Source organism: Zerene cesonia, unplaced genomic scaffold (genome assembly GCF_012273895.1).
Source record: "Zerene cesonia ecotype Mississippi unplaced genomic scaffold, Zerene_cesonia_1.1 Zces_u001, whole genome shotgun sequence".
NCBI lineage: Eukaryota > Metazoa > Arthropoda > Insecta > Lepidoptera > Pieridae > Zerene > Zerene cesonia.
Genome location: NW_024045131.1, coordinates 142,951 through 166,961, shown reverse-complemented (window position 1 = coordinate 166,961; position 24,011 = coordinate 142,951). Strand labels below are relative to the sequence as shown.

General features: G+C 36.6%; 1 protein-coding gene across 1 annotated transcript in view; it reads left to right on the top strand.

Moving 5' to 3' along the window:
- Positions 1 to 8,434: 8,434 nt before the first annotated feature.
- The window catches only part of LOC119838056 (choline/ethanolamine kinase-like), a 20,828-nt gene continuing 5,251 nt past the window's right edge, over positions 8,435 to 24,011 (top strand). The window contains exons 1-7 of the mRNA XM_038363862.1: positions 8,435 to 8,634; positions 16,149 to 16,270; positions 21,741 to 21,900; positions 22,391 to 22,543; positions 23,046 to 23,231; positions 23,529 to 23,658; positions 23,944 to 24,005. Coding sequence (XP_038219790.1) covers positions 8,551 to 8,634; positions 16,149 to 16,270; positions 21,741 to 21,900; positions 22,391 to 22,543; positions 23,046 to 23,231; positions 23,529 to 23,658; positions 23,944 to 24,005 — 897 coding nt within the window. The 5' untranslated portion in view covers positions 8,435 to 8,550. The remainder of the gene's footprint in view (positions 8,635 to 16,148; positions 16,271 to 21,740; positions 21,901 to 22,390; positions 22,544 to 23,045; positions 23,232 to 23,528; positions 23,659 to 23,943; positions 24,006 to 24,011) is intronic.

Below are 24,011 nucleotides of genomic sequence, written 5' to 3'. Positions count from 1 at the left end.
ACCTAACCCAAAACCTAACCTAACCCAAAACCTAACCTAACCCAAAACCTAACCTAACCCAAAACCTAACCTAACCCGTGTCTTAAGTTATAATTAATTAGAGTGGGCAATGAGAACTTGCCACCTAACTAGAAAAAAAAAACATTTTGTTTTTGAGCTATTTCATACATTTCATTATATAGTGCTAAGTAGTGAAGTTTATGTCGTGAGTATTAGCACAAAAAAAGCAATAAAGGTTGAAAGATAGTCGTCATGTTGGTAGTAAAATAGATACCGAAAAAATATATATAAATTTAAGAGTATTTTTGCAAAGGCCTCTTCCCTACACAAAACTAAATTTGAAGAGAAAGCTATTACTACAAACGTTAAATATGAGTGATGAATATATGTAGAGGATAGTTGTGAAAGAGTTTTTGTTTGTAGTTAGCCAAAAAATTATTGAGATTTTAAGTAATGACGTTACAAAAAACTAATTTATAAAACTTAAAAATTAGTTTCATCACAGAGAAAAAGAATGCCGATGCTGTCCGTTATAAAAAGAGTGGTTTTAACTTAAGGAGTTGGTTAAACTAATTTTTGAGTTTAAAAAAAATCGGCAGTGTTTTTGACCGATGCTTTCATTTATAATTAGAGTGATTTTAACCAATGACGTTGCTAAAACTAATTATTAAGCTTAAAAGAATTGTTTCATAACAAAGAAAAAAAATCTTAAAAAGTATTTTTGACCGATGCCTTCAAATAAAACTCAACCATTAGTGCCGATAGAACAAGTGACGTCGTGGTCTCTCGAAGTGGATTCTTGTGTTGGTTAAGCCATACCAACAATGTACACATAAAACTTAAAGTTATAATTTATCTGAACATAGTTAGAGTCGAAACGTTTTTTTGATCGACTCTGAGTAGTCCAAGTTATCTAGAAATTAGGCATCGCATTTGGATCGGTAAAAACCCCTTAATTTATAATAAGACAACAAGTCAGTATTCGAATATTGCTCCACAAAATCGCGACAGTATATTTCTATCTAACTCAAACATTTATTTATTCAATTAAAAGTCCTTCCTCTTAACATATGGAAACCCAGTTGCGTTGCTTTATTTAAAGCTAGTGCTGCTCGTTTACATTTCTAGCGATTATTGAGAGCTTCATCCGCGGCACGATAATATTCGAGAGTCAAAGAGAATGCCATAATAACCGATTACGTATCCCCTTAAGATAACAAATTATTTTATGGAAATTTTTCGTATCCTAAAGAGTCTTTATTATTTTTATAAAAGAATCAAACACATCATAAAACTCAGAGCACTGCTTAATATTGCCCGAAAAGTGTGGCAATGTAGTTTTGGGTAAACGAAAAATAACAATCAGCGAATTGTTCCTGAATTTCTATTTCGTTACCGGCGACGTCCGTCAAATCGAGTATATTTAAATGAGCAATGTTGAAATTTGATACGATATGTTTAGTTTTCAGATTATAAGATAAAAGTCGTAGTGTACAGTCACAGTACAGTCACTGAGAACCGCATTTCCTATTTCTAACGCCTTCGATAATTTTTTAAACGCTATATTACGTTTTCTACGCAAGGTCGATAAGTCCAAAGTCGTATAATATTCTTCCACCGATTTAGGTTTTTAATTTTAAAGAATCCAACTTCCGATTTGAGTGTTTTCTTAATAAAGACATCTTGTTGAATTAAATTTAAATATCGAATGAACGAAATGTAAAAATATTTTTAAAATAAACAATTGAATAACAATGTTAAACTTTGATGTAATTTTTCAAACAATACAGTAAAATGAAACAATTAAATGATTACTTGACCTTAACGAGCATAAAGTTAAAGATGAAAATCGCGTGTGATTTGTGAGTTAGGTGAAAACGATAATGAGAATGAAAACGCATTATAACTTGCATTAACAAGTTATCTATGATATGCTGCGCGCACCGCTAGAATATTCGACGGTCGATTTTCAATCTACCCTCGAATGCACTTATAATTATGTGTTTGCTTACTAAGATCCTATAATAGTTTCTTATTTTGTTAAAAAAAAAATTAATACGAAGGAAATTGAATATGAATTTAGATTATGAATTACCATACCATAAGCTTCTGGATATTATAATTGATACGCGAAAATCCCGGGTAAGAATGTAGAATCGCAGTAAGCCGAAATAGCGAGTGGCTTCTACTACATTAGGGTCAATTATGTTATGACTAAATATATCGATGTTCAGGAACAGAAGAAGCAAATGATGCACCACGTACCTTAAGAGATGCTGCAGCACTCGATGACTTTCACGTCAATAATTATCCGATTTGTGACACGCTTGTCCTCGAGGGCCGGCGCTCGCGCACATCGGATCGAGCGAGCCGGTCGAACGCGGAGGTACAAATGTCGTGGTGAGTGACAGTTACAAGACTTTGACAACCGTTGATGGCATACTCTAGTCTCTAAGTCAAACATCGATAATCCATCGCGATCATATTATACGGAAACGAAACACGACATATGTGTGTAATAATTAGTTTGAAGTAGTTAATAATAAGCTAAAACATTATGATTATAAGTAGAATTATTATGATATACACTGTATTTTATTAATCGTTATTTTATATATTGTTAACAATTATTTAAAGTACAGCCACAGATAATATAATATAATAAAATGTATAGACATATATGTAGAAAGTATAGAAAAACGTAAAGTAAATCTTATCTAATAATAAATTAACATCTATTTGTGTGCATATACATATACACGTACGTATAATCGTATTATACATAACATATGTTGTAAACAGGCGGGGTTTGCCATAGTAACAAAAAAAAATCCATTATATGTAGTTTAATTTCTTACCTTAACAGCAAGGTCCTTTCCGCTTGAAGGAAAAAGAATAAGAAAAACCTAACTCAAACAACTAATCCCCAATCCTTTCATCCGGCGCCCGTCGTTGCGTAGCAGGTCTCGTATTGCGACTCCGACGCCTAAAAAGACGCTGGTGCCGAATTAAGTATGCATGAGATCTCTTCCCCCTCTTTCTACGATATTATCATCTCGCAAGACGTATGGTTGCGTGCCAGATCTGTCACTACCTACAATTGTGAGCTCACAGCTCGGCCCTCGTGGGGCACCCGGCTAGAGTGTGATCTGCCTTCATCTAAACTAATAACCCCCCTTTACTGTATCCATTTGTACGAAGCGAGAATGAAACATTAATTTCTTCCAACATTAACGCAAACGATTGCATACGCACGGATCGTGAGAGGATGGAAAATGCGATAACTTTTTAAGATATGCACATTTCCAACATAAACAGTTAATAAACAATTGTGTGCGTCACAAAAAATGTGCGATGTGAGAATTTTTTTTATATTACCGCTATAATCACTTTTTTTGTAGGTACGTTTATATCGAGAGGATAATTATTTGTCACATATCCAAAATCCATGCAGACCTTTTTTGTCACAACTCAAAATAACTGCAATATCGGCCTTGTCGAAAACTGTCAGTCGATGTCCAAATTTGCGAGTGTCTTGTGTCAGCAATGAAGACTGGATGTTTATTCGTTCAAAATCTCTGGTAAACAGTGATGTAATTGAGAGCCTCATGAAGAATGCGTCGTGGTATGCGCCACCTGGCGTTGGATGGGTCTTCGTCAAGTAGCGAGGGCGGGCCCGCACCGCGCCTGCGCCGGGAGACCAGCTCCTCCACTAGCACGGCGGACGCCGGCACTTCCACTTCCAAATCCTCGCTCACTTCTTCAATACATCGGTACGGATATCCAATAGAATTGTACGCTATACCAGCTTAATATGTATAAAGAATTGTCCTTTGGTTCTTAAGCGACAACATTCCATGGGTTTTTATCTTCCAGATATTCATTGACGCTTTAGTAGGCTCTCTGAACTAATAGATTTTTAGTGAAAGTTTTAAATTAAGCGCATGTGAGATTATGGCGAGGACCATAAGCTCTATCAAATAAAGTCTGACATAAAAATTATCAACGACTTATTTAAAAATAATAAAAGAATTCAGTCAGCAGGCCTGCCTGCAAACGTTCAGGCGCGGTAGTGATCGCTCACAAATGGAAACTGAATATTCACCCTGGTTCCCTTGACGAGGACCACGAACCTCGGCTTTGGCTGCCGCATGAATGGAGGATACCGGAAGAGTCGTACTCGGTCGGGCGCTGCACCCCGTTTCCAAGCAAGGCGATGTTTCATAGATTTCAACATCTAAGCAAGTTTTGACAAGAAACAGTGACAGCTATATGACAATTACTCATCCAACAAATATGAAACCAGACGTTGCATCTAACAGTATGTTTATCACTTACTTAACGGTTAAACAAATGAACCCTTGTGAACCTGCGCAGGTTTCGCTCCGACTTCGAGCAGCTGCAATGCAAGGCGCGCATCTTCGGCGAGTCGGTGAACCTGTGCCGCTGCATCGCGGATGACTTCCAGAAGCGCATGAGCTTCATGGAGCGCCGCCTGCAGAACCTCGAGCTGCGGCAGGTGCAGACGGTGAGCGCTTGATGCATACCATATACTTGTTATAAATCATGTTTTTATAAAGATCACTCAGGACGCGCCCAATGAGATAGCGATACAAAATACTTATTAAGCAAACTTAAGTAACGTAAATACTAGGCACATTATATCATTTTAAATAGCTTAACATAAATAACATAATATGGAGGTGTTGAGCACGCTGCAGCACGAATTGGGCTAGCTCGTATCGGGGCTATACCAAAACCTCATAGAAAACCGGCGAGAAATAATAGCATGCTATTGTTTTTCGTACGGTTCGTGAGGACTGGGGGAGCCGGAGGCCCGTTTCTTTTTCCACATCCTTCCCAGTCCTTTCCTTCTTTTCAGTCATCAATCTTTTCCTTATCCCTTACCCCTTAACAGCGGGAAGCACGTGGGCGTACCCAGGTCCTAGACTACATGAGGGCAAATCAAATTTTTACGATACGATTTTTTTTACGATACTCAAAAGCTGCTGCACCGATGTAACTATGTTTTCGCTAACGGGTAGCATAGTTGTCGAGGACAGTTAATAGCTCTTAATGCTGATAATATTAATGCCAACGTCGTTCTAATGACGAAACATGAAATAAAATCATTAAAGGCCGAGGTTATTTGTCTCTAACCAAAGGATAAATAAGGGGGATGAAAGTTTTTGCACGTGGTGTCCGCGGGACACAACTAGCATTTTTAAAATTGTCTTTATTAAAACTGTAGCAAATAATAGCTTTTCGTCTGTAAAACTTCGTGATATTTTTAAAGTATTTTTTTATTATAACGTAATGATTCTATTTGCGTATATTTTCATATAGATATGTCATAAAAATAACATAACAACATTTTATCGAAGTCAATCATTAAGATCTTACACTTTGTAATACAACAGTTATCAAACCAAAAGAAGTAATTTCTATGCAATAAGGACTTCTGCAGACCCTTAAGCAAATGGTTGGTTGACAAATTTATAATATAGTATTATGTATTATGTTATCACAATATCCAATGAAATTTCATCATAATTTTTTATTGATTTAGCAAAATTGCTCAATTTCCAAATAAATAGGTAATGTTTGTCTAAGTCACTTCAATTTGTCCAGCTTCTTGTAATATACTTAGAAATGGTTAATTTTTCTTCGACGTTTTTAAAACTTTACTATAATGTGTGATGTATATAATTATTATCCCCTTATTGTGTGACTCACATTGTATTGCGTGTGTTGAAATATGGAAAAAAATCATGATAAACACGTCTTCTGAGCCGATGTATTTATTACGAAATAATTTAAATTAACATAGACATTTTCTTCTTCTGGCAGACCGAGAAAAACTATTCAGCCATTATACAGAAGAATCAGAGATTGTCACATAAGACGAAACAAGATGCTAAAGTAAGTGTATACAATTATTTTTTAAGAAATTGCTTTCAATCCCAAATGAGGGTAACTTACATACCTATAAAAAGTCGTTTGTTAAATATAGCTTACTAGCTGTTGCTCGCGTGATCGTGATCGTGGAAATGAGATATTTCACCCCGGTAAGAAGTAGCCTATTATCCGTTAAACCGCTCTGTTACGACGTGAAAGCATGACCAAGAAAGAGACAAATATACACATTAAACATTTAGTTAGATAGGGTGACTGATTGAAATAAATAATAATTAAACAGTAGGTAGCAGATTGAAATGGGTCGATTAGTTTCAATTTAAGCGGCATCAAACAGAAAAATACTCAAATATGAAGTGTTTCCTTGCTTTCTATTGGTATTTACTTTACAAATTGGCTGAAAGATGACAACGATAGGGCTGCCATCTTTTTCTATAAAGTAAAATAGTATTTTTTTAAAAACGTTGCATAGAGTAGGTACTGGGTGGAAATTTAAGCAAAAACAATTATTAAACATTTTTTACATTTCTTTTTGGTATTAAGGACCTAATTCCGATGGCTTAGGTTTTTTTAAAATAATATAGATACTTATGTATATTTTTAGTAAGGAAAAGATTCATTCTGTAAAGCGGATGTTGCCAGTCTATACTTCCACATATAGAAGTAACCGGAAATAGTGGTAATAGAGATTGTTCGTAAGTACTGTATTATTTGCTTATAGCTTAGAGGGTAAATGCCTCATTCTATATACATATAGTTGTAATCATTGTAATTGTTGGTATACAAACGATACTTTTCGTTTCTGTGCGATAAAGATGGAATGTTGGCTATAAACTAACACCGATAAGAATTGAAGTAAAATTTTCCATTCAGTAATTTTCGAATTGTCTTAATTATTAACTACAATACACCCAAACCGTTTGACCTAAGTATGGAATAATAATTTATTATTAGTTTAAACTCTAAGATCGTTCTCACAACCATGGTTGAAATAGTTTCAATTAACTTAAAGTCGATGCAAACTGCAATGATTAATAAATCACTCATATTTTTTAAACATTTTGTTCCTAATTAAAAAAACATGTTTCAAAGTAATTAATTTATAATGCGTAAGCTTAATGAATTATCAAAGGTATCTTAGTAAACGAATACAATGCACTAAAGCGATAGTTATTGAATTTAATTCAAACATCGTATTAATTAATATAATGTGTCATCTAAATTATCTTTATCGCATACATATTTATGATACTTTGTAATATAGTCTCTATGAGTAGCAGAACTAATTTATTGTTATTGCAATCATTCTAAGAAAACGAAAATACCACGCAGTAAATTATATTAAGATAATTGTTTTGTGTTTACAATATAGATTGGTACCTCACCTAAGAGTTATTAGTATCTACTAAATGGATACCTCTCACCTATGATCTACTCTTTAAAAATAATTAACTTGCAAAGTTTACCTACATTTTGCCAATAAAACAGTACGGTAATGGATTATGGAGATAAATATCCCTTCAATGTACGAATATGCTACAACTTGGATAAATTAAACGCAATTTTAGCGTCAATCTTTGAAAGGGAATAATATACTTTTAGTTTTGTTAGCATTATAATGACGTTGTAGACACGTTGGCGGTTGGACAGCAAAAAATGCATATCGTCAATATTCGCAAAGTTTCGTGTAAATATAATAGCCTGTCTCCTTCTTTCACATGCAGCTCATACCACGAGAGCTATTGAATTTTCAGTGTGGACTTCTCGCTCACATCTCTCGACATAATACCTGTCATATGAAATGTCAGTTTGTATTTTTAGCTTGTGGAGTAAGGACGTGATTAATGTAAAGTAACTGCGGTGTAATTTTGTAATTGAATTAAAAAATCTGATTTATACGACTATTTTAAAAGAAGACAATAAAAAGAACAATGGCGAAGGTAAACCGTTTAGTTCCGGTAATATATCATATTTTATTTTACATTGTTTTCAAAAAGAAACATTTTTGTATCGAACATCATACCACCCTGTGACGTATGTATTTGCGATACGAAACTTTAATCATGAAGATCTTTAATTAATGAAAAATTTTACAATGGAGTCCAGTAAGTACACGTTGAATAATATAATATGCTGTAATGTTTTATCCGTATTCATTAATAGAACTTATTTCTACAAGTTTCTAGCAAAGAATACTTATTTTACTAACATTACTTCTCATTCACATAAACTGATAACATAAACGGATGTTCATGGATGTTTTTAATGTTATTTTAATTATATAATTAACAAATCTTTTAGTTTGAGATATAAACGTAAATAATAGTATATTTTTGGGCAGTAAACCATGACTAACGATGAAAGTATACAAAATCCAAGTCTAGTTAGTGACACTTATGTGCTACGATTTTGACCAAAAAATATTACATCATTTAATTATGTTGATTTCGGGAATCTATATAGTATATTTAGGGCAACATATTGATTGTCAATGTCAAAAAATCAATAGCAACTAAAGGGGTTACGGGCGTGATGTGCAGACTTGTTAAAAAAGCTAAATGTCAAAATTCAAAATGGTAAATAAATGCAGTGTGATTTGTGTGGTGCACTTTGTGATTCAGTAACGAAACAACAATGTTTTCTTCAATTAAAAACGTGTTAGTTCGCGTCCGATCTCGGTACCGGCGTTGTGTAGAGATGAATCGCAGCAGTTATTGGGTATGTTGCCTTTGCCTAATTAGTTTAACATGGTTTATGATTTACTGGTTTTAGTTCGCACATTTTGATATTAATTTCATACGCACGCTGTTAGCGACGTTTCACATCATCGGTGTTTAGTTCAATAAGAAATTGTACATTAATTTTCCGCATAGTTTTAATACAAACTTTTAAAATGATTATGTTACACTATCTTGGTTATAAAAGGCTAGATTGCAGGTTGATGACGTCGCACTCAGTTAATATTAATTGCAAATAAATACATTTATTTCTAATACAAACAAGATAATTCAATACATTATTCATCGTTGCGATAATGTTGTTTTCTATATAAGAACTGTTGAAGACTACCTCTTATTTGTTTTTGCTCTTGACAATATTTAAATAAAACCAATATACTAGTGATAATTTGTCACATTGCAAGATTTACATTCAAAAGAGTATATGTTTGTGTTTAACATAATATTACAATTTTTGATTGATAATAAAACTGGCGAGCTCCGCCCATGTTTATTTCAGCCAGGTGTAAAAAGAAGGACTATCAATGACAATATTGTTTAAATATTATATGCTCATGTTCAATCAATTTATCTATTTAGAAATAAATAAAAATTTAAATATACCAGTTGATAATACAAGTGATTGGATGTCATATCACATTAACATGTCACAAGATTAATTTAAATTTTAATTAAACTATGTAGTTCTTCTTTTTCCAAGCTATTTAAACATTTTTCTATATGTTAGGTGGTTATGTAAACAATTTTCTTTATAATTCAGTTAGTTAGATTTATAGTGACAACACCTATTTTTGAATTTCTTTCTTGCAAAAAAATGTAATTTTATTTTACCATTTATGTTCTACAAATATTGGAATGAATAAATTATGTACTGTTCCTTGAATGTTCCTTGAATGTCTTAATATATATAAATTATGTGTTGCATTGTTCTGTGATGGACTCCTAAATTATTCAACCAATTTCAATCACATCTGCACGCCATGTGCAGTTGGATCCAACTTAAGAGATAGGATAGTTTTTATTATTTCAATAACAATAAATCTACTACTGTATCCGAGCAGAGCCGGGGTGTGGAGCTCGTTACATATAGTTTGCAACTGCCATTCATAATCTTCAGCCCATATTTGTTCCCCTGCGGATAATCAGGCCCCTACTGCTGTTAAACTGATCAGATCTTGGATGGGCCAGCACAGATTACTGTGTAAATTCAATTATAATTGTATATATAAACTATATAATATAATTGTATATATAATTCTATAAAATCACAAATAAGTATATAAAAAGGCAGTTAATTGATTTCATTTGAAATTAATTGAAAAAGTTATTTATTGCCTATTAACTAACTTAATATAAAATGTTATGTTGTAAGTAGATATTATTTTTATTATAATACAATACCTTTTATTTTATGGATTACTATTTAAAATCAATTAATAGAAAGAGTCGAGACTATAGGTCCCCTAGTCTGACATTTTTAAAGAACTTTTTTGAAGGTAAAATGAATGGATTTTTTTTTCTCAAATTATTGTGATGCCTGAGCTTTACGGTTCTCAATAATAAAAACATAATAAAAATACAACTATGAGGTACATAAATATAGCCCCTTTTCCTTTCTTGTAATTTTCGTAGTAGGTAATCAGCTTTAGTAATAACATTTATTATGTTTTATATGTTATACACAATTTATTGTCATGAGTAGATGTAGGTTATCCAAGGATCATGTTACACATTAGTTTATCAATAAAAATCTTAAGTCTTGTAGGGTAGATGCATTTCACATCACTTTCTCTATGCACAAGTAGGTGATTCTTGTAACGTTCCACACTCACATATAAACCATTGGAACTGAACTGTACCAAGAATTAAGAAAATCACAATAATTAAAGTCATTATAAAAATGTGACTATTATTAAATTGGAGTGTTATTGTAACTGTAATATTTAAAGTGATCATGCGTGTGTGTGCGCGCATGTGTGTGTGTGTGTGTGTGTGTGTGAGCGCGCGCGTGTGTGTGTGTGTGTGGGACCACGCGGGCGAAGCCGTGGGCGGAAAACTAGTTAATTAGTTGGTTTAATTTTATAAAATGGTTGAGGAAAATTTCCATGTAATCAATATGGCGGCGTAGGAATTAAGTGTCTCAAATTAATGTGACAATGACTAAATCAATGCTAAGTGCAGTTTATTGGTTAATTGACGGTGTCTGATGATATTGCACTGTTATTGTTCATTTGTTTATGGAATTGTCTGCAATAAGTGGTCATTTATAAAATCATGTGGCATTTGATTCAAATTATCAACTCAGTAGAGATGTAAACTGGTATATGGTTCCATATATATATTTTTTTATGTTAAAAAATCCTTTATGAAACATTATTCAGAGTATGGTATTTCCCACACGTGTTTTGCTCACTATAAGTCAGAATTTGCATCAGAAATAAATATTTTATATAGACAAAAGGTTCAATGTGGTACCAGAATATTCTAGACCAAATTCGATGGCATGTCACATCTACTGAACTACGCTAAGCCGGGTACAAAGGCAGAAATCCTCATAGGAACTCTGTTTAGCTGTAAGGGAGACCAACACGTGCTGATTATGATAAAAATAACAACACAGTTGTTAGATTCCAGAGGATTTTTAGAAAATATTGAATAGTCCCCTGTATATGGAGTTTGTGCAATTGATCTAGTTTCGACATTCAGTTTAACCTCATCCCAAAGTGTCTTCTACATTACGGTCATTACATCTTTCTCAAGACATGTAACCTTCCAGAAACATTGTCGGTGGTCGCCAGTTTTAGAACAATGCCGCTCTTATCACTGGAATGATAAAGCAATAAGATGTAAGCCTTCAAATACATCAATTGTACATAAGTAATTAGGCGTTATCGTGAGGATTACAAGCATAGCTGGCACGTGCCGCGGCGCAGATAAATGCCTAACAATACCATATCTAAGATTTAGGCTCATTGGAAAATACCACAGAAATGCTGATATTGCATAGGCCTTTGATAACACTTTGGGTCGTAAATGAATAATTGTAAATATTTGAAGAGTGATGGTTGGTGTTCGTGGATCTTATCGATGCTATTCATGTGGCGCGACTTTGCAATGTAATTTGTTTTAAAAATTTTCAGTTGAGTCATTGAAAAAGAATATTTGACCATCCTATTGCGCATTGATTGGTAAATTCTAAGATGCATGTTATTCCATGATTACGGATTTTCGAAACGTGTCTTCAACCGACTTCGAAAAAAAAGTCTTTATTCTCAATTCGACTGTTTACATTGGCTTTGTCTCATACCTGCGACTGGGAAAAACGGTTTTGATGATTCTTTTTTTTCATTCGAAAGTTCAATTCTAGATCTAGTTCTGACTGTCTGGCGGTTTAGTATTTTGTTAAGAACTTTTATTTGCATTTCTATCCGACATTAATTCAATTATTGGATTCCATGAAAGATTACCCCGTAGTTAGAAGTTCTAGGGGCAAATTTCCCTCCTCCAATTAGCTGCGGTTGGCTAAAATACAATACAACTCAGAAACTCTTGAAGCTATACTGTGTACGTATGTATTGTAGTGACTTAGCGTACAAGTTACCAAGGTTATTCTATCGAAGTAATCCATTAGTGACACGTACCTAGGTTATTTGGGTTTAAAAGACCTAGCTGCGTTGGTATCGAATTTTTCATGCTGCTACGTAGTACGTCATAAAATCAATGTTAATTGCTTGAAGAAGTTTGCTTGAAACTGTAGTTCAGAACTCGCTGTGTTACCTTCAAATATTAAAATACATAGTACGAAATCGTAAAAGTTCCTATTATAGTAATTATTTTTTATGGATCTGTTACTCGATACCTCTGTGGGTTTTTAGTTCAAAGTATTGTCCTTTTTTCTCACTTTAGAATCTATTGTGTGACTAATGGTGTCTCCCCCTTGCAATACCGTTGTGATGGTGTTGGTTTTAATAATATGCAGGTTGACTTACGAGCGTTTTCAAATATATGCGTCGCGGTTACCCCCTCCACTAGGCACTTCTAACCTCTGTTATCTATTCTGTGGTTATACGAATAGATATTTTTGTAAGTCGATCTCAAATGACATCTCTCGTATCATCATCATCAGCCCATATATGTTCCCACTGCTGGGACACAGGTCTCCTATGAGGGTTCAGGGTATAATCCACCACGCTGGCCAAGTGCGGGTTGGCAGATGTCACATGTCGTTGAACTTTTGATTCTTGGACACGCCGGTTTCCTCACGATGTTTTCCTTCACCATTTTAAGCAGTGGTGATGTTATCCACATGCGCAGATTAATTGAAAAATCAATTTATTTCCTGCACGCTCGTCCGGTTTCGAACCCCAATTTATCGATTTTGAAGTCCAAGGTTCTCACCACTGAGCCCCCACTGCTTTGCTCTCGAATGTATATAATATAAAGCCATAAAACACTTCGTCATCAGCGGAAAGAGATAAAGAGACAGTCATCATTTAACCAGATAGCGCTATCGGTCGTGTGCAAGCAGTTGTAAACACTAATTGGTACTGTGATAAGGACTGTAATAACGTATCAGGGCTGAAGGCAGGCAGAATTTGGTAGAAGACGCATCACGATGGGGGGCGTTCAAAAGAATATACAGGAAGATAGAATCTGTTTTGCCTGTATCAGATGATTTAAACGTGAAATACAATGAGTATTGAACTCGCATTATATCTGATAACCATTGTTATATACCATGTGCTCATCGTAGCAAAGCATGTAAATTAATAGATCCAGGAAAATATAGGCATATTTGAAAGAAAATACATTTATTTGTACAAGGTAAAGTTAATAAAGAATAATTTGATTGACAAAAATATAAATAATCCTCGTATAAACAGGAGATCCACTCAGTGTATAAGAGTCTAAGCCCATTAAAGGAACTTAGACTCTCCACTGATTTTCAGTGGACACCACATTGACCCCCTGACAGTGGCAGCGGACATGTAAAAGGAAGAAACAATAACATTTGAAAAATAAAAAATAAGTACAATAGTATAAAATAATGTATAATGTAATATAAATACCAAATTATTTGTAGGATTAGTGCGACTGTAGTATTAAAACACCGCTGATTTTTGAAAATTGTAGTCATTTGGATTTTCTTCCGTCTAAACGGTTCGAGAAAAATGTCTAGATGGCATTTGCCCAATGTGGCGTGACCTCGTGTACTTCCCGAATCATTACATTAAATATCAATTTGAATCAAGATACGATATCGTATTAATATGCCAATTAAGAGGAATTATTATTGGAGATATGAAACAGTGTAATAACTTTTATCTTAATTGTTTGGTTTTCTTTAATCAAAACATTTAATAGCTTAACCAAGCTGGTGTGTATATATGTATGTATATGTATTTATTAAATGTGAACTACGTATACATAACATATGCAATGTTGTAGCAATCACAAGAACACGAAGAGTTTTACCCATTTTTGCGTTTTATTTTACAGTTGTCAGTTGCTTTTTATCATTATTTTTAAAGCATATTTTTCTCTGTCTTTTTATTTCTGTAAGTTAAAGCTTTTTTAGCAAAATGACTGTGTCTTTCTTGTCCTCTAATGTATAAAGTAAAATACATTGTCTGCTATCAGCATAACTCGTGGCATAATTATTAAATGTCATAAAGCAATACTTTAAATGTTGCTCAGTGATTTACGGAACCCTCGCTTGCGCGTGCTCTCTCATATCACCAAGAATAAAATTATTATACAACGTAAGCTTAACTCGCTAATCGCAGATGAACATTTGATAGCCGAATGATTAGCGCCAAGATGAGCGGTATCTAAGTGGGGGTTACGTTGGGTAAAACTTCAAAGTGTACGTGAGTTTTGGCAATGCCGCTAATTCGCGAAACATTCGCTGACAGCGCAGCTGCGATACTATTGTATGTCTTGTAAACATATTTACGAACGATAATTTTAGATTAAGGTAACGTTATGTATATAGTAGAATCGGTAAATTTATAGGCTTTATTTTTGATGGAATTCGATTGGTTTCGTAGGGAGCAACTGGATTGCGAGGTGTGCATTGGAAATGTATTCTGAAAACGAGCAATTTTTCTTCCTAGTACGAGTAGATGTTTATTGAAGCACGTAATGTGATATGCATGTATTTATATTATCAATTATCTAGATTACAGTGTATATATTTGCTCAGTTAAAGACAAGATGGCACCTTGACATATGTCTGGAATATTTCTCATTTATTATTTGGGCATATAAATCAAAGCAAAGGTACGCATACCTAGATACTATTTGTTATCGCGTACATAGATCCAATAGATAATCAGGCCTTGTTTAACTTGATGTACTTAATATCTCATCGCGAATATATTCTGCATACCGATATACATATGTACATATGTACCGATATCCGCACTGAATACCCAAGAAGACTAGGAAATTTTATATCTGTGGATTGTATAGACAGTTAACACGCCAGGTCACGGTCGGGGCATGGGCCTACCGTATTAAGTACATCACATTTATTCGATACATTTACGTAATCACTTCACTCTAAACAGTCAAATTCTAGCATAAATCTACACATAACTATACTCTGGATTTATGTTCTAAGGTTACTGTTAAGTTTTCATTATAAGCGGAAGAATTATACCGGTTTCTGTGCCAAAAGAAGAGATGGATACATTTAAAAATTATTAAATCGCCTTTTTTTTTTTATGTCATAGCGGGCAGCTGAGCTGGTGGTTCGCCTGATGGTAAGCGATCACCACCGCCCATGAACATTCGCAAAGGTAGTACCTATGTGAATGCGCTGCCCGCTTTTATGGGGTAAGGGAAAAGGAAAGGATTAACGACTGGAAAGAAGGAATGGACTAGGACGGGTGAGGAAAAGGAAAGGGGCCTCCGGCTCCCCCACTCACCGTACGAAACACAGTGGCATGCCACTATTTCACGACGGTTTTCTATGGGGGTGTGGTACTTCCCCGGTGCGAGCTGGCCCAATTCGTGCCAAAGCGTGCTCGACTCCCACATTAAATGTGCCTTTAATGTGTTATGCGTTTGTTACGCCTAAAGAGAAAGATGAACGAGACTTACGCGCCTCCGGCTCTTTATTATTCTGTGCCTCCACTGTAAGGGCAGCAGTACATGAAATGTGTTATTTTTTCTGCCATCGTCGGCAATGGGGTTAGTGGGTCGCCTGATGGTAAGCGCTACCACCCACGAACATTTGGAGAGTAGTAAGCTCGATTGCAGATCTTACGCCTCTACAAATGATTGCCGATTATTCATTGTAAAAGGATTAAAAAGGATGGACTAGGGGAATAAAGGAAAGGAAAGGAAAGGCAGCAGCACGCTACCATTTCACGCCGGTTTTCTGTGGGAGTGTGGTACTTTCAACTCTCCAACTCGTGCCGAAGTGTGCTCGACCCCTGCATACAAAAATCCGCTGTCCAACGCGTGACACGTCCGTCTCCCTTCCAGAAGCTACAGATGTGCGGTACGGAGGAGGAGATGCGCGAGGTGGCTGGCAGAATCTGCAGGAACTACCTGCACGGCGCCTGGAAGAGCACGGACCCGCGGGACCTGGACTTCAAGCGGATCAGGTGAGCTCTCGCAATTACAAAGGAGACAAGGTGTAGGATGGCATTAGTTAGGTTTCTTTTTAAAATGTATAAGTACTGGGACTCACTACACCACATATTATAAAGCAAAGTCGCTTCCTGCGTCTATATGTATTTATGCTTACATATTTTAAACTACACAGCAGAATTTGATGGAGTTTTTTTTTTAATAGATAGAGTGATTCAAGAGGAAGGTCTTTATGTATTATAACATCTTTTAATCTACTCGGAATTAACGCGTGCGTGCGCGGGCAAAAACTAGTTATTGATTTAACATTTTAATGCGTGTATAAAAGGCATAGGCTACTATGAACCTATCAAATAGAGCTTTAGGGAAGATGAAGACCAGAACAATGCGTTTATATGACGATTTCTTTTTGGCGTGGATACAGGTTGTTGTATAAAATATGGTGCCAGACCGCAGAGCTCGCGACCTCAGCTGCATTGACAATTATGTATACTTCGATAATGTTTTCCTTGTTCGATAAGTTATGATCAGATCTCGTGATTTAATTGCATTGTTTCGAGCATTCCATGTCCTTTCCATTTTTGTGGTGAATTTTTAGATTTGCTGTCTTTGAATGAAATAAATTCTCTCTAAACAGCATGCCTCATTAGTTTTGTGTGTCCTTAAAAACATAATATAATACATAGGTAATATTAAACTGTTTCGTCTCCAAGATATCTTAAAAATACAATATTATGTACTCCCTGGGCAAAGATGTGCTTCTGTGTAATTATTAGGACTCCTTGTAAGTTATACAATATTATCTATACATATAAATAAAATTGAAGTGTCTGTTTCTAGTTTTGAAATTATATTTTTTACTAGATGCGTAACGTATATATGATAATATAATATATACAAACACTCTCTGTCTGTCTGCTTATTCCGGCTAATCTCTGTAACGGCTGGACCGATTTTGACGGTCTGAACTTTCACTGACAGATAGCTAATGTAATGAGGAATAACTTGGGTTACTTTTTTTGCAATATTACCATTAGAAAGTTGTAAATTACAGAAAAAAAGTCATTTACGAGGGTGGAACTCCTGGACGCAGGTAGTTTAAAAATATAACTGGTCCGTGTCGAGGCTAAAAAAGGCTTTCAAGAGGCTCTCATAGACCTCTTGAGTTGCAAAACAAAAACATGTTATTGTACAGCCACAAAACGCTGCAAAACCCGAACCTTTTGTGAAATGAACAATAGCAAGTGTTGTCACCGAAAAAATCGATCAGGAGTCGGCTGGTTTTTGCGAAATGCGATTATCTTATACCGTGATCGGTTTCAGTTCCTCGTGACGCGCGCTCGTGGGGCGAGGGGCGAGCGGCTTGCATGTTGGGGGGGGTTTGATGAATACAATTGTTAATAGACTTTTTTTCTTTTCTTCAAAATACACCCGTGTGTACAGTGTAGGTCCCTTTAGCCTTCAGCAGAAAAACACAGAACACTGAAATATTGTGACATAGATATTATAAGGTATGATGGGTGTGGAGTGGATGGTGGGCGTAGAATAAGCTTAAGCTCGTTATTTGTCATGTACACGTACATTAATTAAATAAAACTTTTTATTATACGGCTTTATTCATCAAATGATATAAAAACTGGGATCTTTTTTAAACGTTTTTTTGTTTTGTTTTTTATGCCATCGTCGGCAGTGGATCTGGTGGGTCGCCTTATGGTATGCGCTACCACCGCCCGTGATCATTCGCTGATTTGTCGATTGCAGACCCTAGGCCTCTTGAAATAGATTAGGATAGGGAAAAGGATACGGGCCACTTTGTGCATTGGCAATGGCAGTTAGTCAAACACACACATGGACACTTTCAGCGATACATGAAAATCAAAAAAATATGTTTTTCTCTTACTAAATTGAGACGTACACTTGTTGTCGCTGTTTTCTGACTACAGATACTTGAAGCGGACGAGTGCCGCGTATCAGTTTGCGCCGCACGCCTCTCCGGCTGCCAAGGACACTCTGTGTTTACGTTTTTTATGACCACAGCGCGAATCAGATGCAGAAACGTCGCAATTGTCGCATTTTTCTAATACTTTTTTGTTCTTTTTGCTATTGTATACCTACGTTATATCGAACTCTCGAAGCTGGTGAATGGATACTCAAAGTGCTTATTAAACTCGCTTTTCGCCTGTGTAAAAATAAAATATAATAATTATTTATTTATTATCTTTTACAGTCAAATAATATATGTCTCTGGTCACCGTTCACAAACAGGTTTATATATTAAAAGGAATATAACGTAACTACGCATATTACGATAATTGCGATTCGCCCGAACCGTAATGTCGTTTTTGTTGTTGTTGAAAACCAGTATGATAAGCATCGAACATTAACCGAAACGCAATTTTAGTGGTGGTTTTCCATTTCCGATGTTTTGTGTTTATTTCCGACGTCGTTTCAAGGTCCTCTCTCTGAATTCTTATATATTTGTTTATGTATATAAATACATAAACAAATATATGAACAGATAGTGAGTGACCTTAACGTTCTTATTACAAATTGAATGCAATGTTTTCTTTAAAATTGTAGAAAACATAAAACATTTTGTACTTACAGAGTTTATTTGCTACTCACACTATTGCAACTCGTTACAAATTATAATTATCGGCATGTGTACGCGGAATTTAAAAGTAAAAAGTCAGGTCCCTCGGTGCTATAGCCTATACATACCCTCGGGTAAAGCCTAAGGTTTATATGTTCTTTATCTGATTAGCCCACTTTACTTGAAATATATAGCCTCTGGTATATCATTGTGGTGTACAATAAAGAATTTATTATTAACTAAGCGCTCTTCCCGGCCCTGCCGCCCTGATTCCTATTTTATCCCAAGGGAGCCTTTAATCGGGATTAAATGTATCCTATCATCCAAGTCAGATCATACCTTGTCTGTGAATTGTCTTGAAATTTTGTATAGTTCATCAAAATCCATTCAGTAGTTTAAGCGTGATTGACGGACAAACATCCAAACAAATAAACTTTCACATTTATAATATAAGTATGATAGTATGATTATATATGTAGTGTGATTATTATTAGTATAAACAAAACTACCCCCTTTTATGAATCTTCTCACAAATCGTAAGCTCTCTCGGGCTCTTATAACCACTCCGTTTGCTCTGGGACCATGTTGTTACCTTACAAAACAATATTTATTTATTTAGTAGTTACGTATTTAGTCGATTATTTAATTATCAAAGGTCAAGCAGAAAAGGTATTCGGCTACTCGCTATCGAGTGTAGTTTTCCGATGGCCTACATACGTCTGATTGTGGTTCCTCAATGGAGCTGCGACTGATAACAGAAAACAAATACGCGAATGGCCGGCGCTTGACAATTGTTTACTTTGTTGCAGTCCTGCTTGGAAGGTAAATGCCTTTGGTATAATCTATATCTCTATACTCGTATATATAAATGCGAAAGGTCACACACTCATCACGAAATTTAAAAAATGGCTGAACGGAAAAATGTGTAATTTGGTAGGCAGTTAGTTACTGTGTGGTTAATAGACGCGCACTAAGAACGGATTTTACAATGGGGCTGCGTTAAAGGCGTCCTTCATTTTTGGTGTCACAAACTGGAATTTTGGCAATTAAAGGTAGTTAATAATTAATTAGATGACGGTCCCTAAGAACGGATTTAGCAATAGGGCATTTAGGGTTCTCGCACGTTTGATCGATTTTTTTTTGCACAGTAAGATGCTATCCCATGACCACACTGACATAGTGTTCTATAAACGCACAGCCCAAACCACTAAATGGATCGGGCTGAAATTTACCAAGCAGACTGATATTATGACATACGCTAAGAAAGGATTTTGACAAATTCTACCCCAAGGGTATAAAATAGGGGATGAGAGCTTGTACCGTACCATTCATTAAGACCGCGCTGAATTATCATCAAAATCCGACTTATTTTCGCGTGAAAGATATGTAAACATGCAATATAAAGATTTCTTATATTAATAGGATTTATCCAAAAGTTCTACTAAATGATATTTTTCTATACTCCTTACAAGGATCACGGAAGTGAGGCTATTTAGTCGATTCTATAAGTAAATCGTGTTTCTTTTACTGCATTCATTGTTATTATAATACTATCTACCTGTAAGTTGGCCTTGTAAACATTGTGTGATATATATTTCCCTCTGATTGGCAACTCCAACCGCTGTCAGTACGTCACAAAGTTTTATGGTTTGCTTGATTACATCTCATAAAGACTATACAAAGAGTTGCTCGATACTTTGTGAACTTCACGAATGTTGTATCTCGCTCGCAATCAACTATTGTGTTTGTTTGCATCTCGTTAAAATCGTCTCTTTGATTGAAATCTCTAATATTTCTAAGTGTATTATATGAATTATGATTCATTAACGAAATCAGTTGTCGATGACTGCTATAGTAACTTAGTCAAAATAAAATAATGATATCAAGATGTGTGTAATTTTTAACCGACTTTTAAAAAAGGATGAATTTATCAATAAGAATGTATATTTTTTTGTTGTGTTACCTCATAACTTTCGATTGGGTGAACCAATTTTGATGAAACTTTTTTATTAATAGCAGTTTAATTTTATTGATAATTAATAAAAATACTCGATGCTAGAGGAAAATTACTGTATGGAATAGAACGTTGGAGAATAAACCAAATATATTTATATTATATGAGACAATATAAAACATCACAAACCGTAGAATTATATATAGCTGTATTATATTTTTCCTTTGTAGCTTAATTAATTTGAATAGATCATTGTGGATTGTCCCCATTGGAAGTCTCCGCATAGTAATGGCCTTATTTCTGACGCTCCGACGTCACCTCACCTTCGCTATCGCGTTTTTCTACTTTTCATACAATTGTTCATTTTTTGTGTCTTTACTTTCGTGTCCTTTGGAACACGCCACTGTACTTAATTGTCGAGGGTTTGTATACAAAATCCACTGATGTGCTTTTTGCGATAGCACAATAGAATGTGAATGGTGTAGCTAGTCGTGACGCGTTTTTTTCCTGGAAGCATCTATCTGTATCAGTGCTAGCTAGTTCTTTTGTATTGTAAGTGGAAAAAAAACCCCTGAATTGGAAAGAATTACTCCAACATTGTCTAGCGAACTTGAATGTAACGAATCTGCTTCAAGTCTTAAATGTAAATATGATGGAAGAATTTACCCCGTAGGTACCTTAATAAGGAGTAGAATTTTAGTGGTCAACCCATGCCTTCTTCCTAATATAAATTTTATATGTGGTAGTCGAGCACGCTTCGGTACGAATTGGGCCAGCTTACATCGGACAAGTACCACACCCCCACAGAAGCCGGGGAGACATAGCATACTGCTATGTCTCTTTCGGTGAGTGGGGGAGCCGGAGGCCATATGAGAGGCAACATGCAGTGAAGTGTCAATTTTATGCATATTTTTTACTATTCGTCATATTCTTGCAGCGGCGGGCTGTCCAACTTCCTGTACTACGTGGCGCTTCCCTCGGAGCCGGCCAAGCTGGGCGGCTTCCGGCGCGAGAGCTCGCCGGACGCCGACCAGGACCTCAAGCTCAAGAAGCAGATGCTCAGCGCGCACTCTTTCTCGCTCGATGAGCCGAAGAAGGTATAGGCTCGTTATATCTGTGTGTATGTGTGTGTATACTGTAATATTATACCGGGGTCTGTGAAGTTAGGAGGGACATTTCTCACCAGAACATCCGTGTCCTTCTGATGTCATGCAAATTAACTTACATATATCTTAAGACTGACTGACTGACTGAACTGTCAACGCACAGCCCAAACTACTGGACCGATCGGGTTCAAATTTGGCATGCAGATAGCCAATATGTAGTAGGCATGCGCTAATAAGGTTTTGAATAGATTCCATCCCCAAGGGGATAAAATAGAGAGTAAAAAGTCGTACCATTGCAATTTTTTTGCCTACGCGGGTGACTAGTTTTTATATGCCTAAACGATACGTAGTCAAATGTGGCCCACACTTGTCCTTTTTGGCGTGAAGTATATTTTCGCAATCGCGTACACCTGGCACTACGAGCCACATCGGTGGGCGCCAAGTGTCAGGGGTGGCAAGTGTAAGGTCCGCCTGGGCGCAGGTGCTGCTGCGCATATACGGGCAGGTGCACGGCGAGCGCGCGATGGACGCGATCGTGACGGAGTCGGTCATCTTCACGCTGCTGTCGGAGCGCCGCCTCGGGCCCAAGCTGCACGGCGTCTTCTCGGGCGGCCGCATCGAGGAGTACATACCGGTACGTGCTCATTCCCCCCTCCCCCTACCATCTCCCTCCTTCCCTCTCCCTCGCTCGCCCTCCCGCTATGTATCGGCACAACATGTATGCTGTGTGTACTCGTGCGCGATTCCCTCATCCCTCATACCATACTGTTATTTCAGTACAAATTAATATTTTCATAATTATTTTAATATATAAATAAATGTGTTATGTTTGTAAATCTTTATGTTACCGTTAAAATGATTTTCCCTTATTATTAACTAGTTGTAACTATTCTATTTTAATGTACCTCAGTCGTGTATTAATCACTGCGTAGATTTTGACAAAATGTTATATGATAGACCAATATTAGGTTCTAATAAGTAACATTTTCTTGAAAAAGTCATTTAATTATTTTCTTTAAGTCACCTAGAGATTCCGAGTACGTTTTATTTGCTAAACAGTTGAGATATAGGGATCCAAATTGGAAAAAAATTTTTGTTGCCGTCTGTTTGTGAATCCTCTTCGGCGCGTGCTGCAGGCGCGGGCGCTGCTCACGAAGGAACTGTCCGAGCCGGCGCTGTCCATGAAGATAGCGGAGAAGATGGCCGCCATACACTCGATGGACGTGCCGCTGTCCAAGGAGCCCAACTGGCTGTGGAAGACCATGGCCAAGTGGCTGCGCACCGTCAAGGAGGAGCGGCTCGCGGCGCTGCCCGCCAACATGGTGAGTCGCCAACCACCAATCGCTAACCGCCAACGAGGCCGACGGTTGTTTCTCTCTTATTCAAATAGATTTCTTTCAAAGAGATTTCGGCATCTCATAATGATAGGTATTGCATAGATCAACCATTATCATATGCAAATGTTATCGTATGATCCATTTTTAAAATTAGTCGACAGATAGTATAGAGCCGTGTAGAGTTCGAATATAGCTTAGTGTAGAGCGCAGTCAATAGCTGTTTGTTGAGCGTAGTATAGAGATAGGTGTAGAGCTGTGTGTAGAGGTCGTGCGGTGTTGCAGCGCGCGGAGGAGCGGCGCGTGGCGGAGCGGCTGCGCGCGGTGGAGTGGGAGGCGGAGATCGAGTGGCTCAAGCGGCTCACCGCCGCGCTCAACTCGCCCGTCGTCTTCTGCCACAACGACATGCAGGAGGGTGAGTGCCGCCGCGCACACGCGCGCACGCACACGCGCGCACGCACACGCACGCACACGCACACGCACACGCACACACACACACACGCACACACCCGCACACTGCGCTTGCAGACGATACGTGCAAACATTCTCAATCACAAATTTCAAACATTTATTCATTCAACTGATTTTGTATAAAAGGGCTTTGCTATTTTTTTTTGGTATTGAGCCATCTTGTCTTGATAGAATAGCTGCTATCAAAGTTATCAAAATGTCATACCATGTCATCTACCGCAATTTACAGGTAACATCTTGATACTGGAGGATGAAGTGGAGACGGGCGGCGAGGGCTCCGGCATGGAGGGGTCCGGG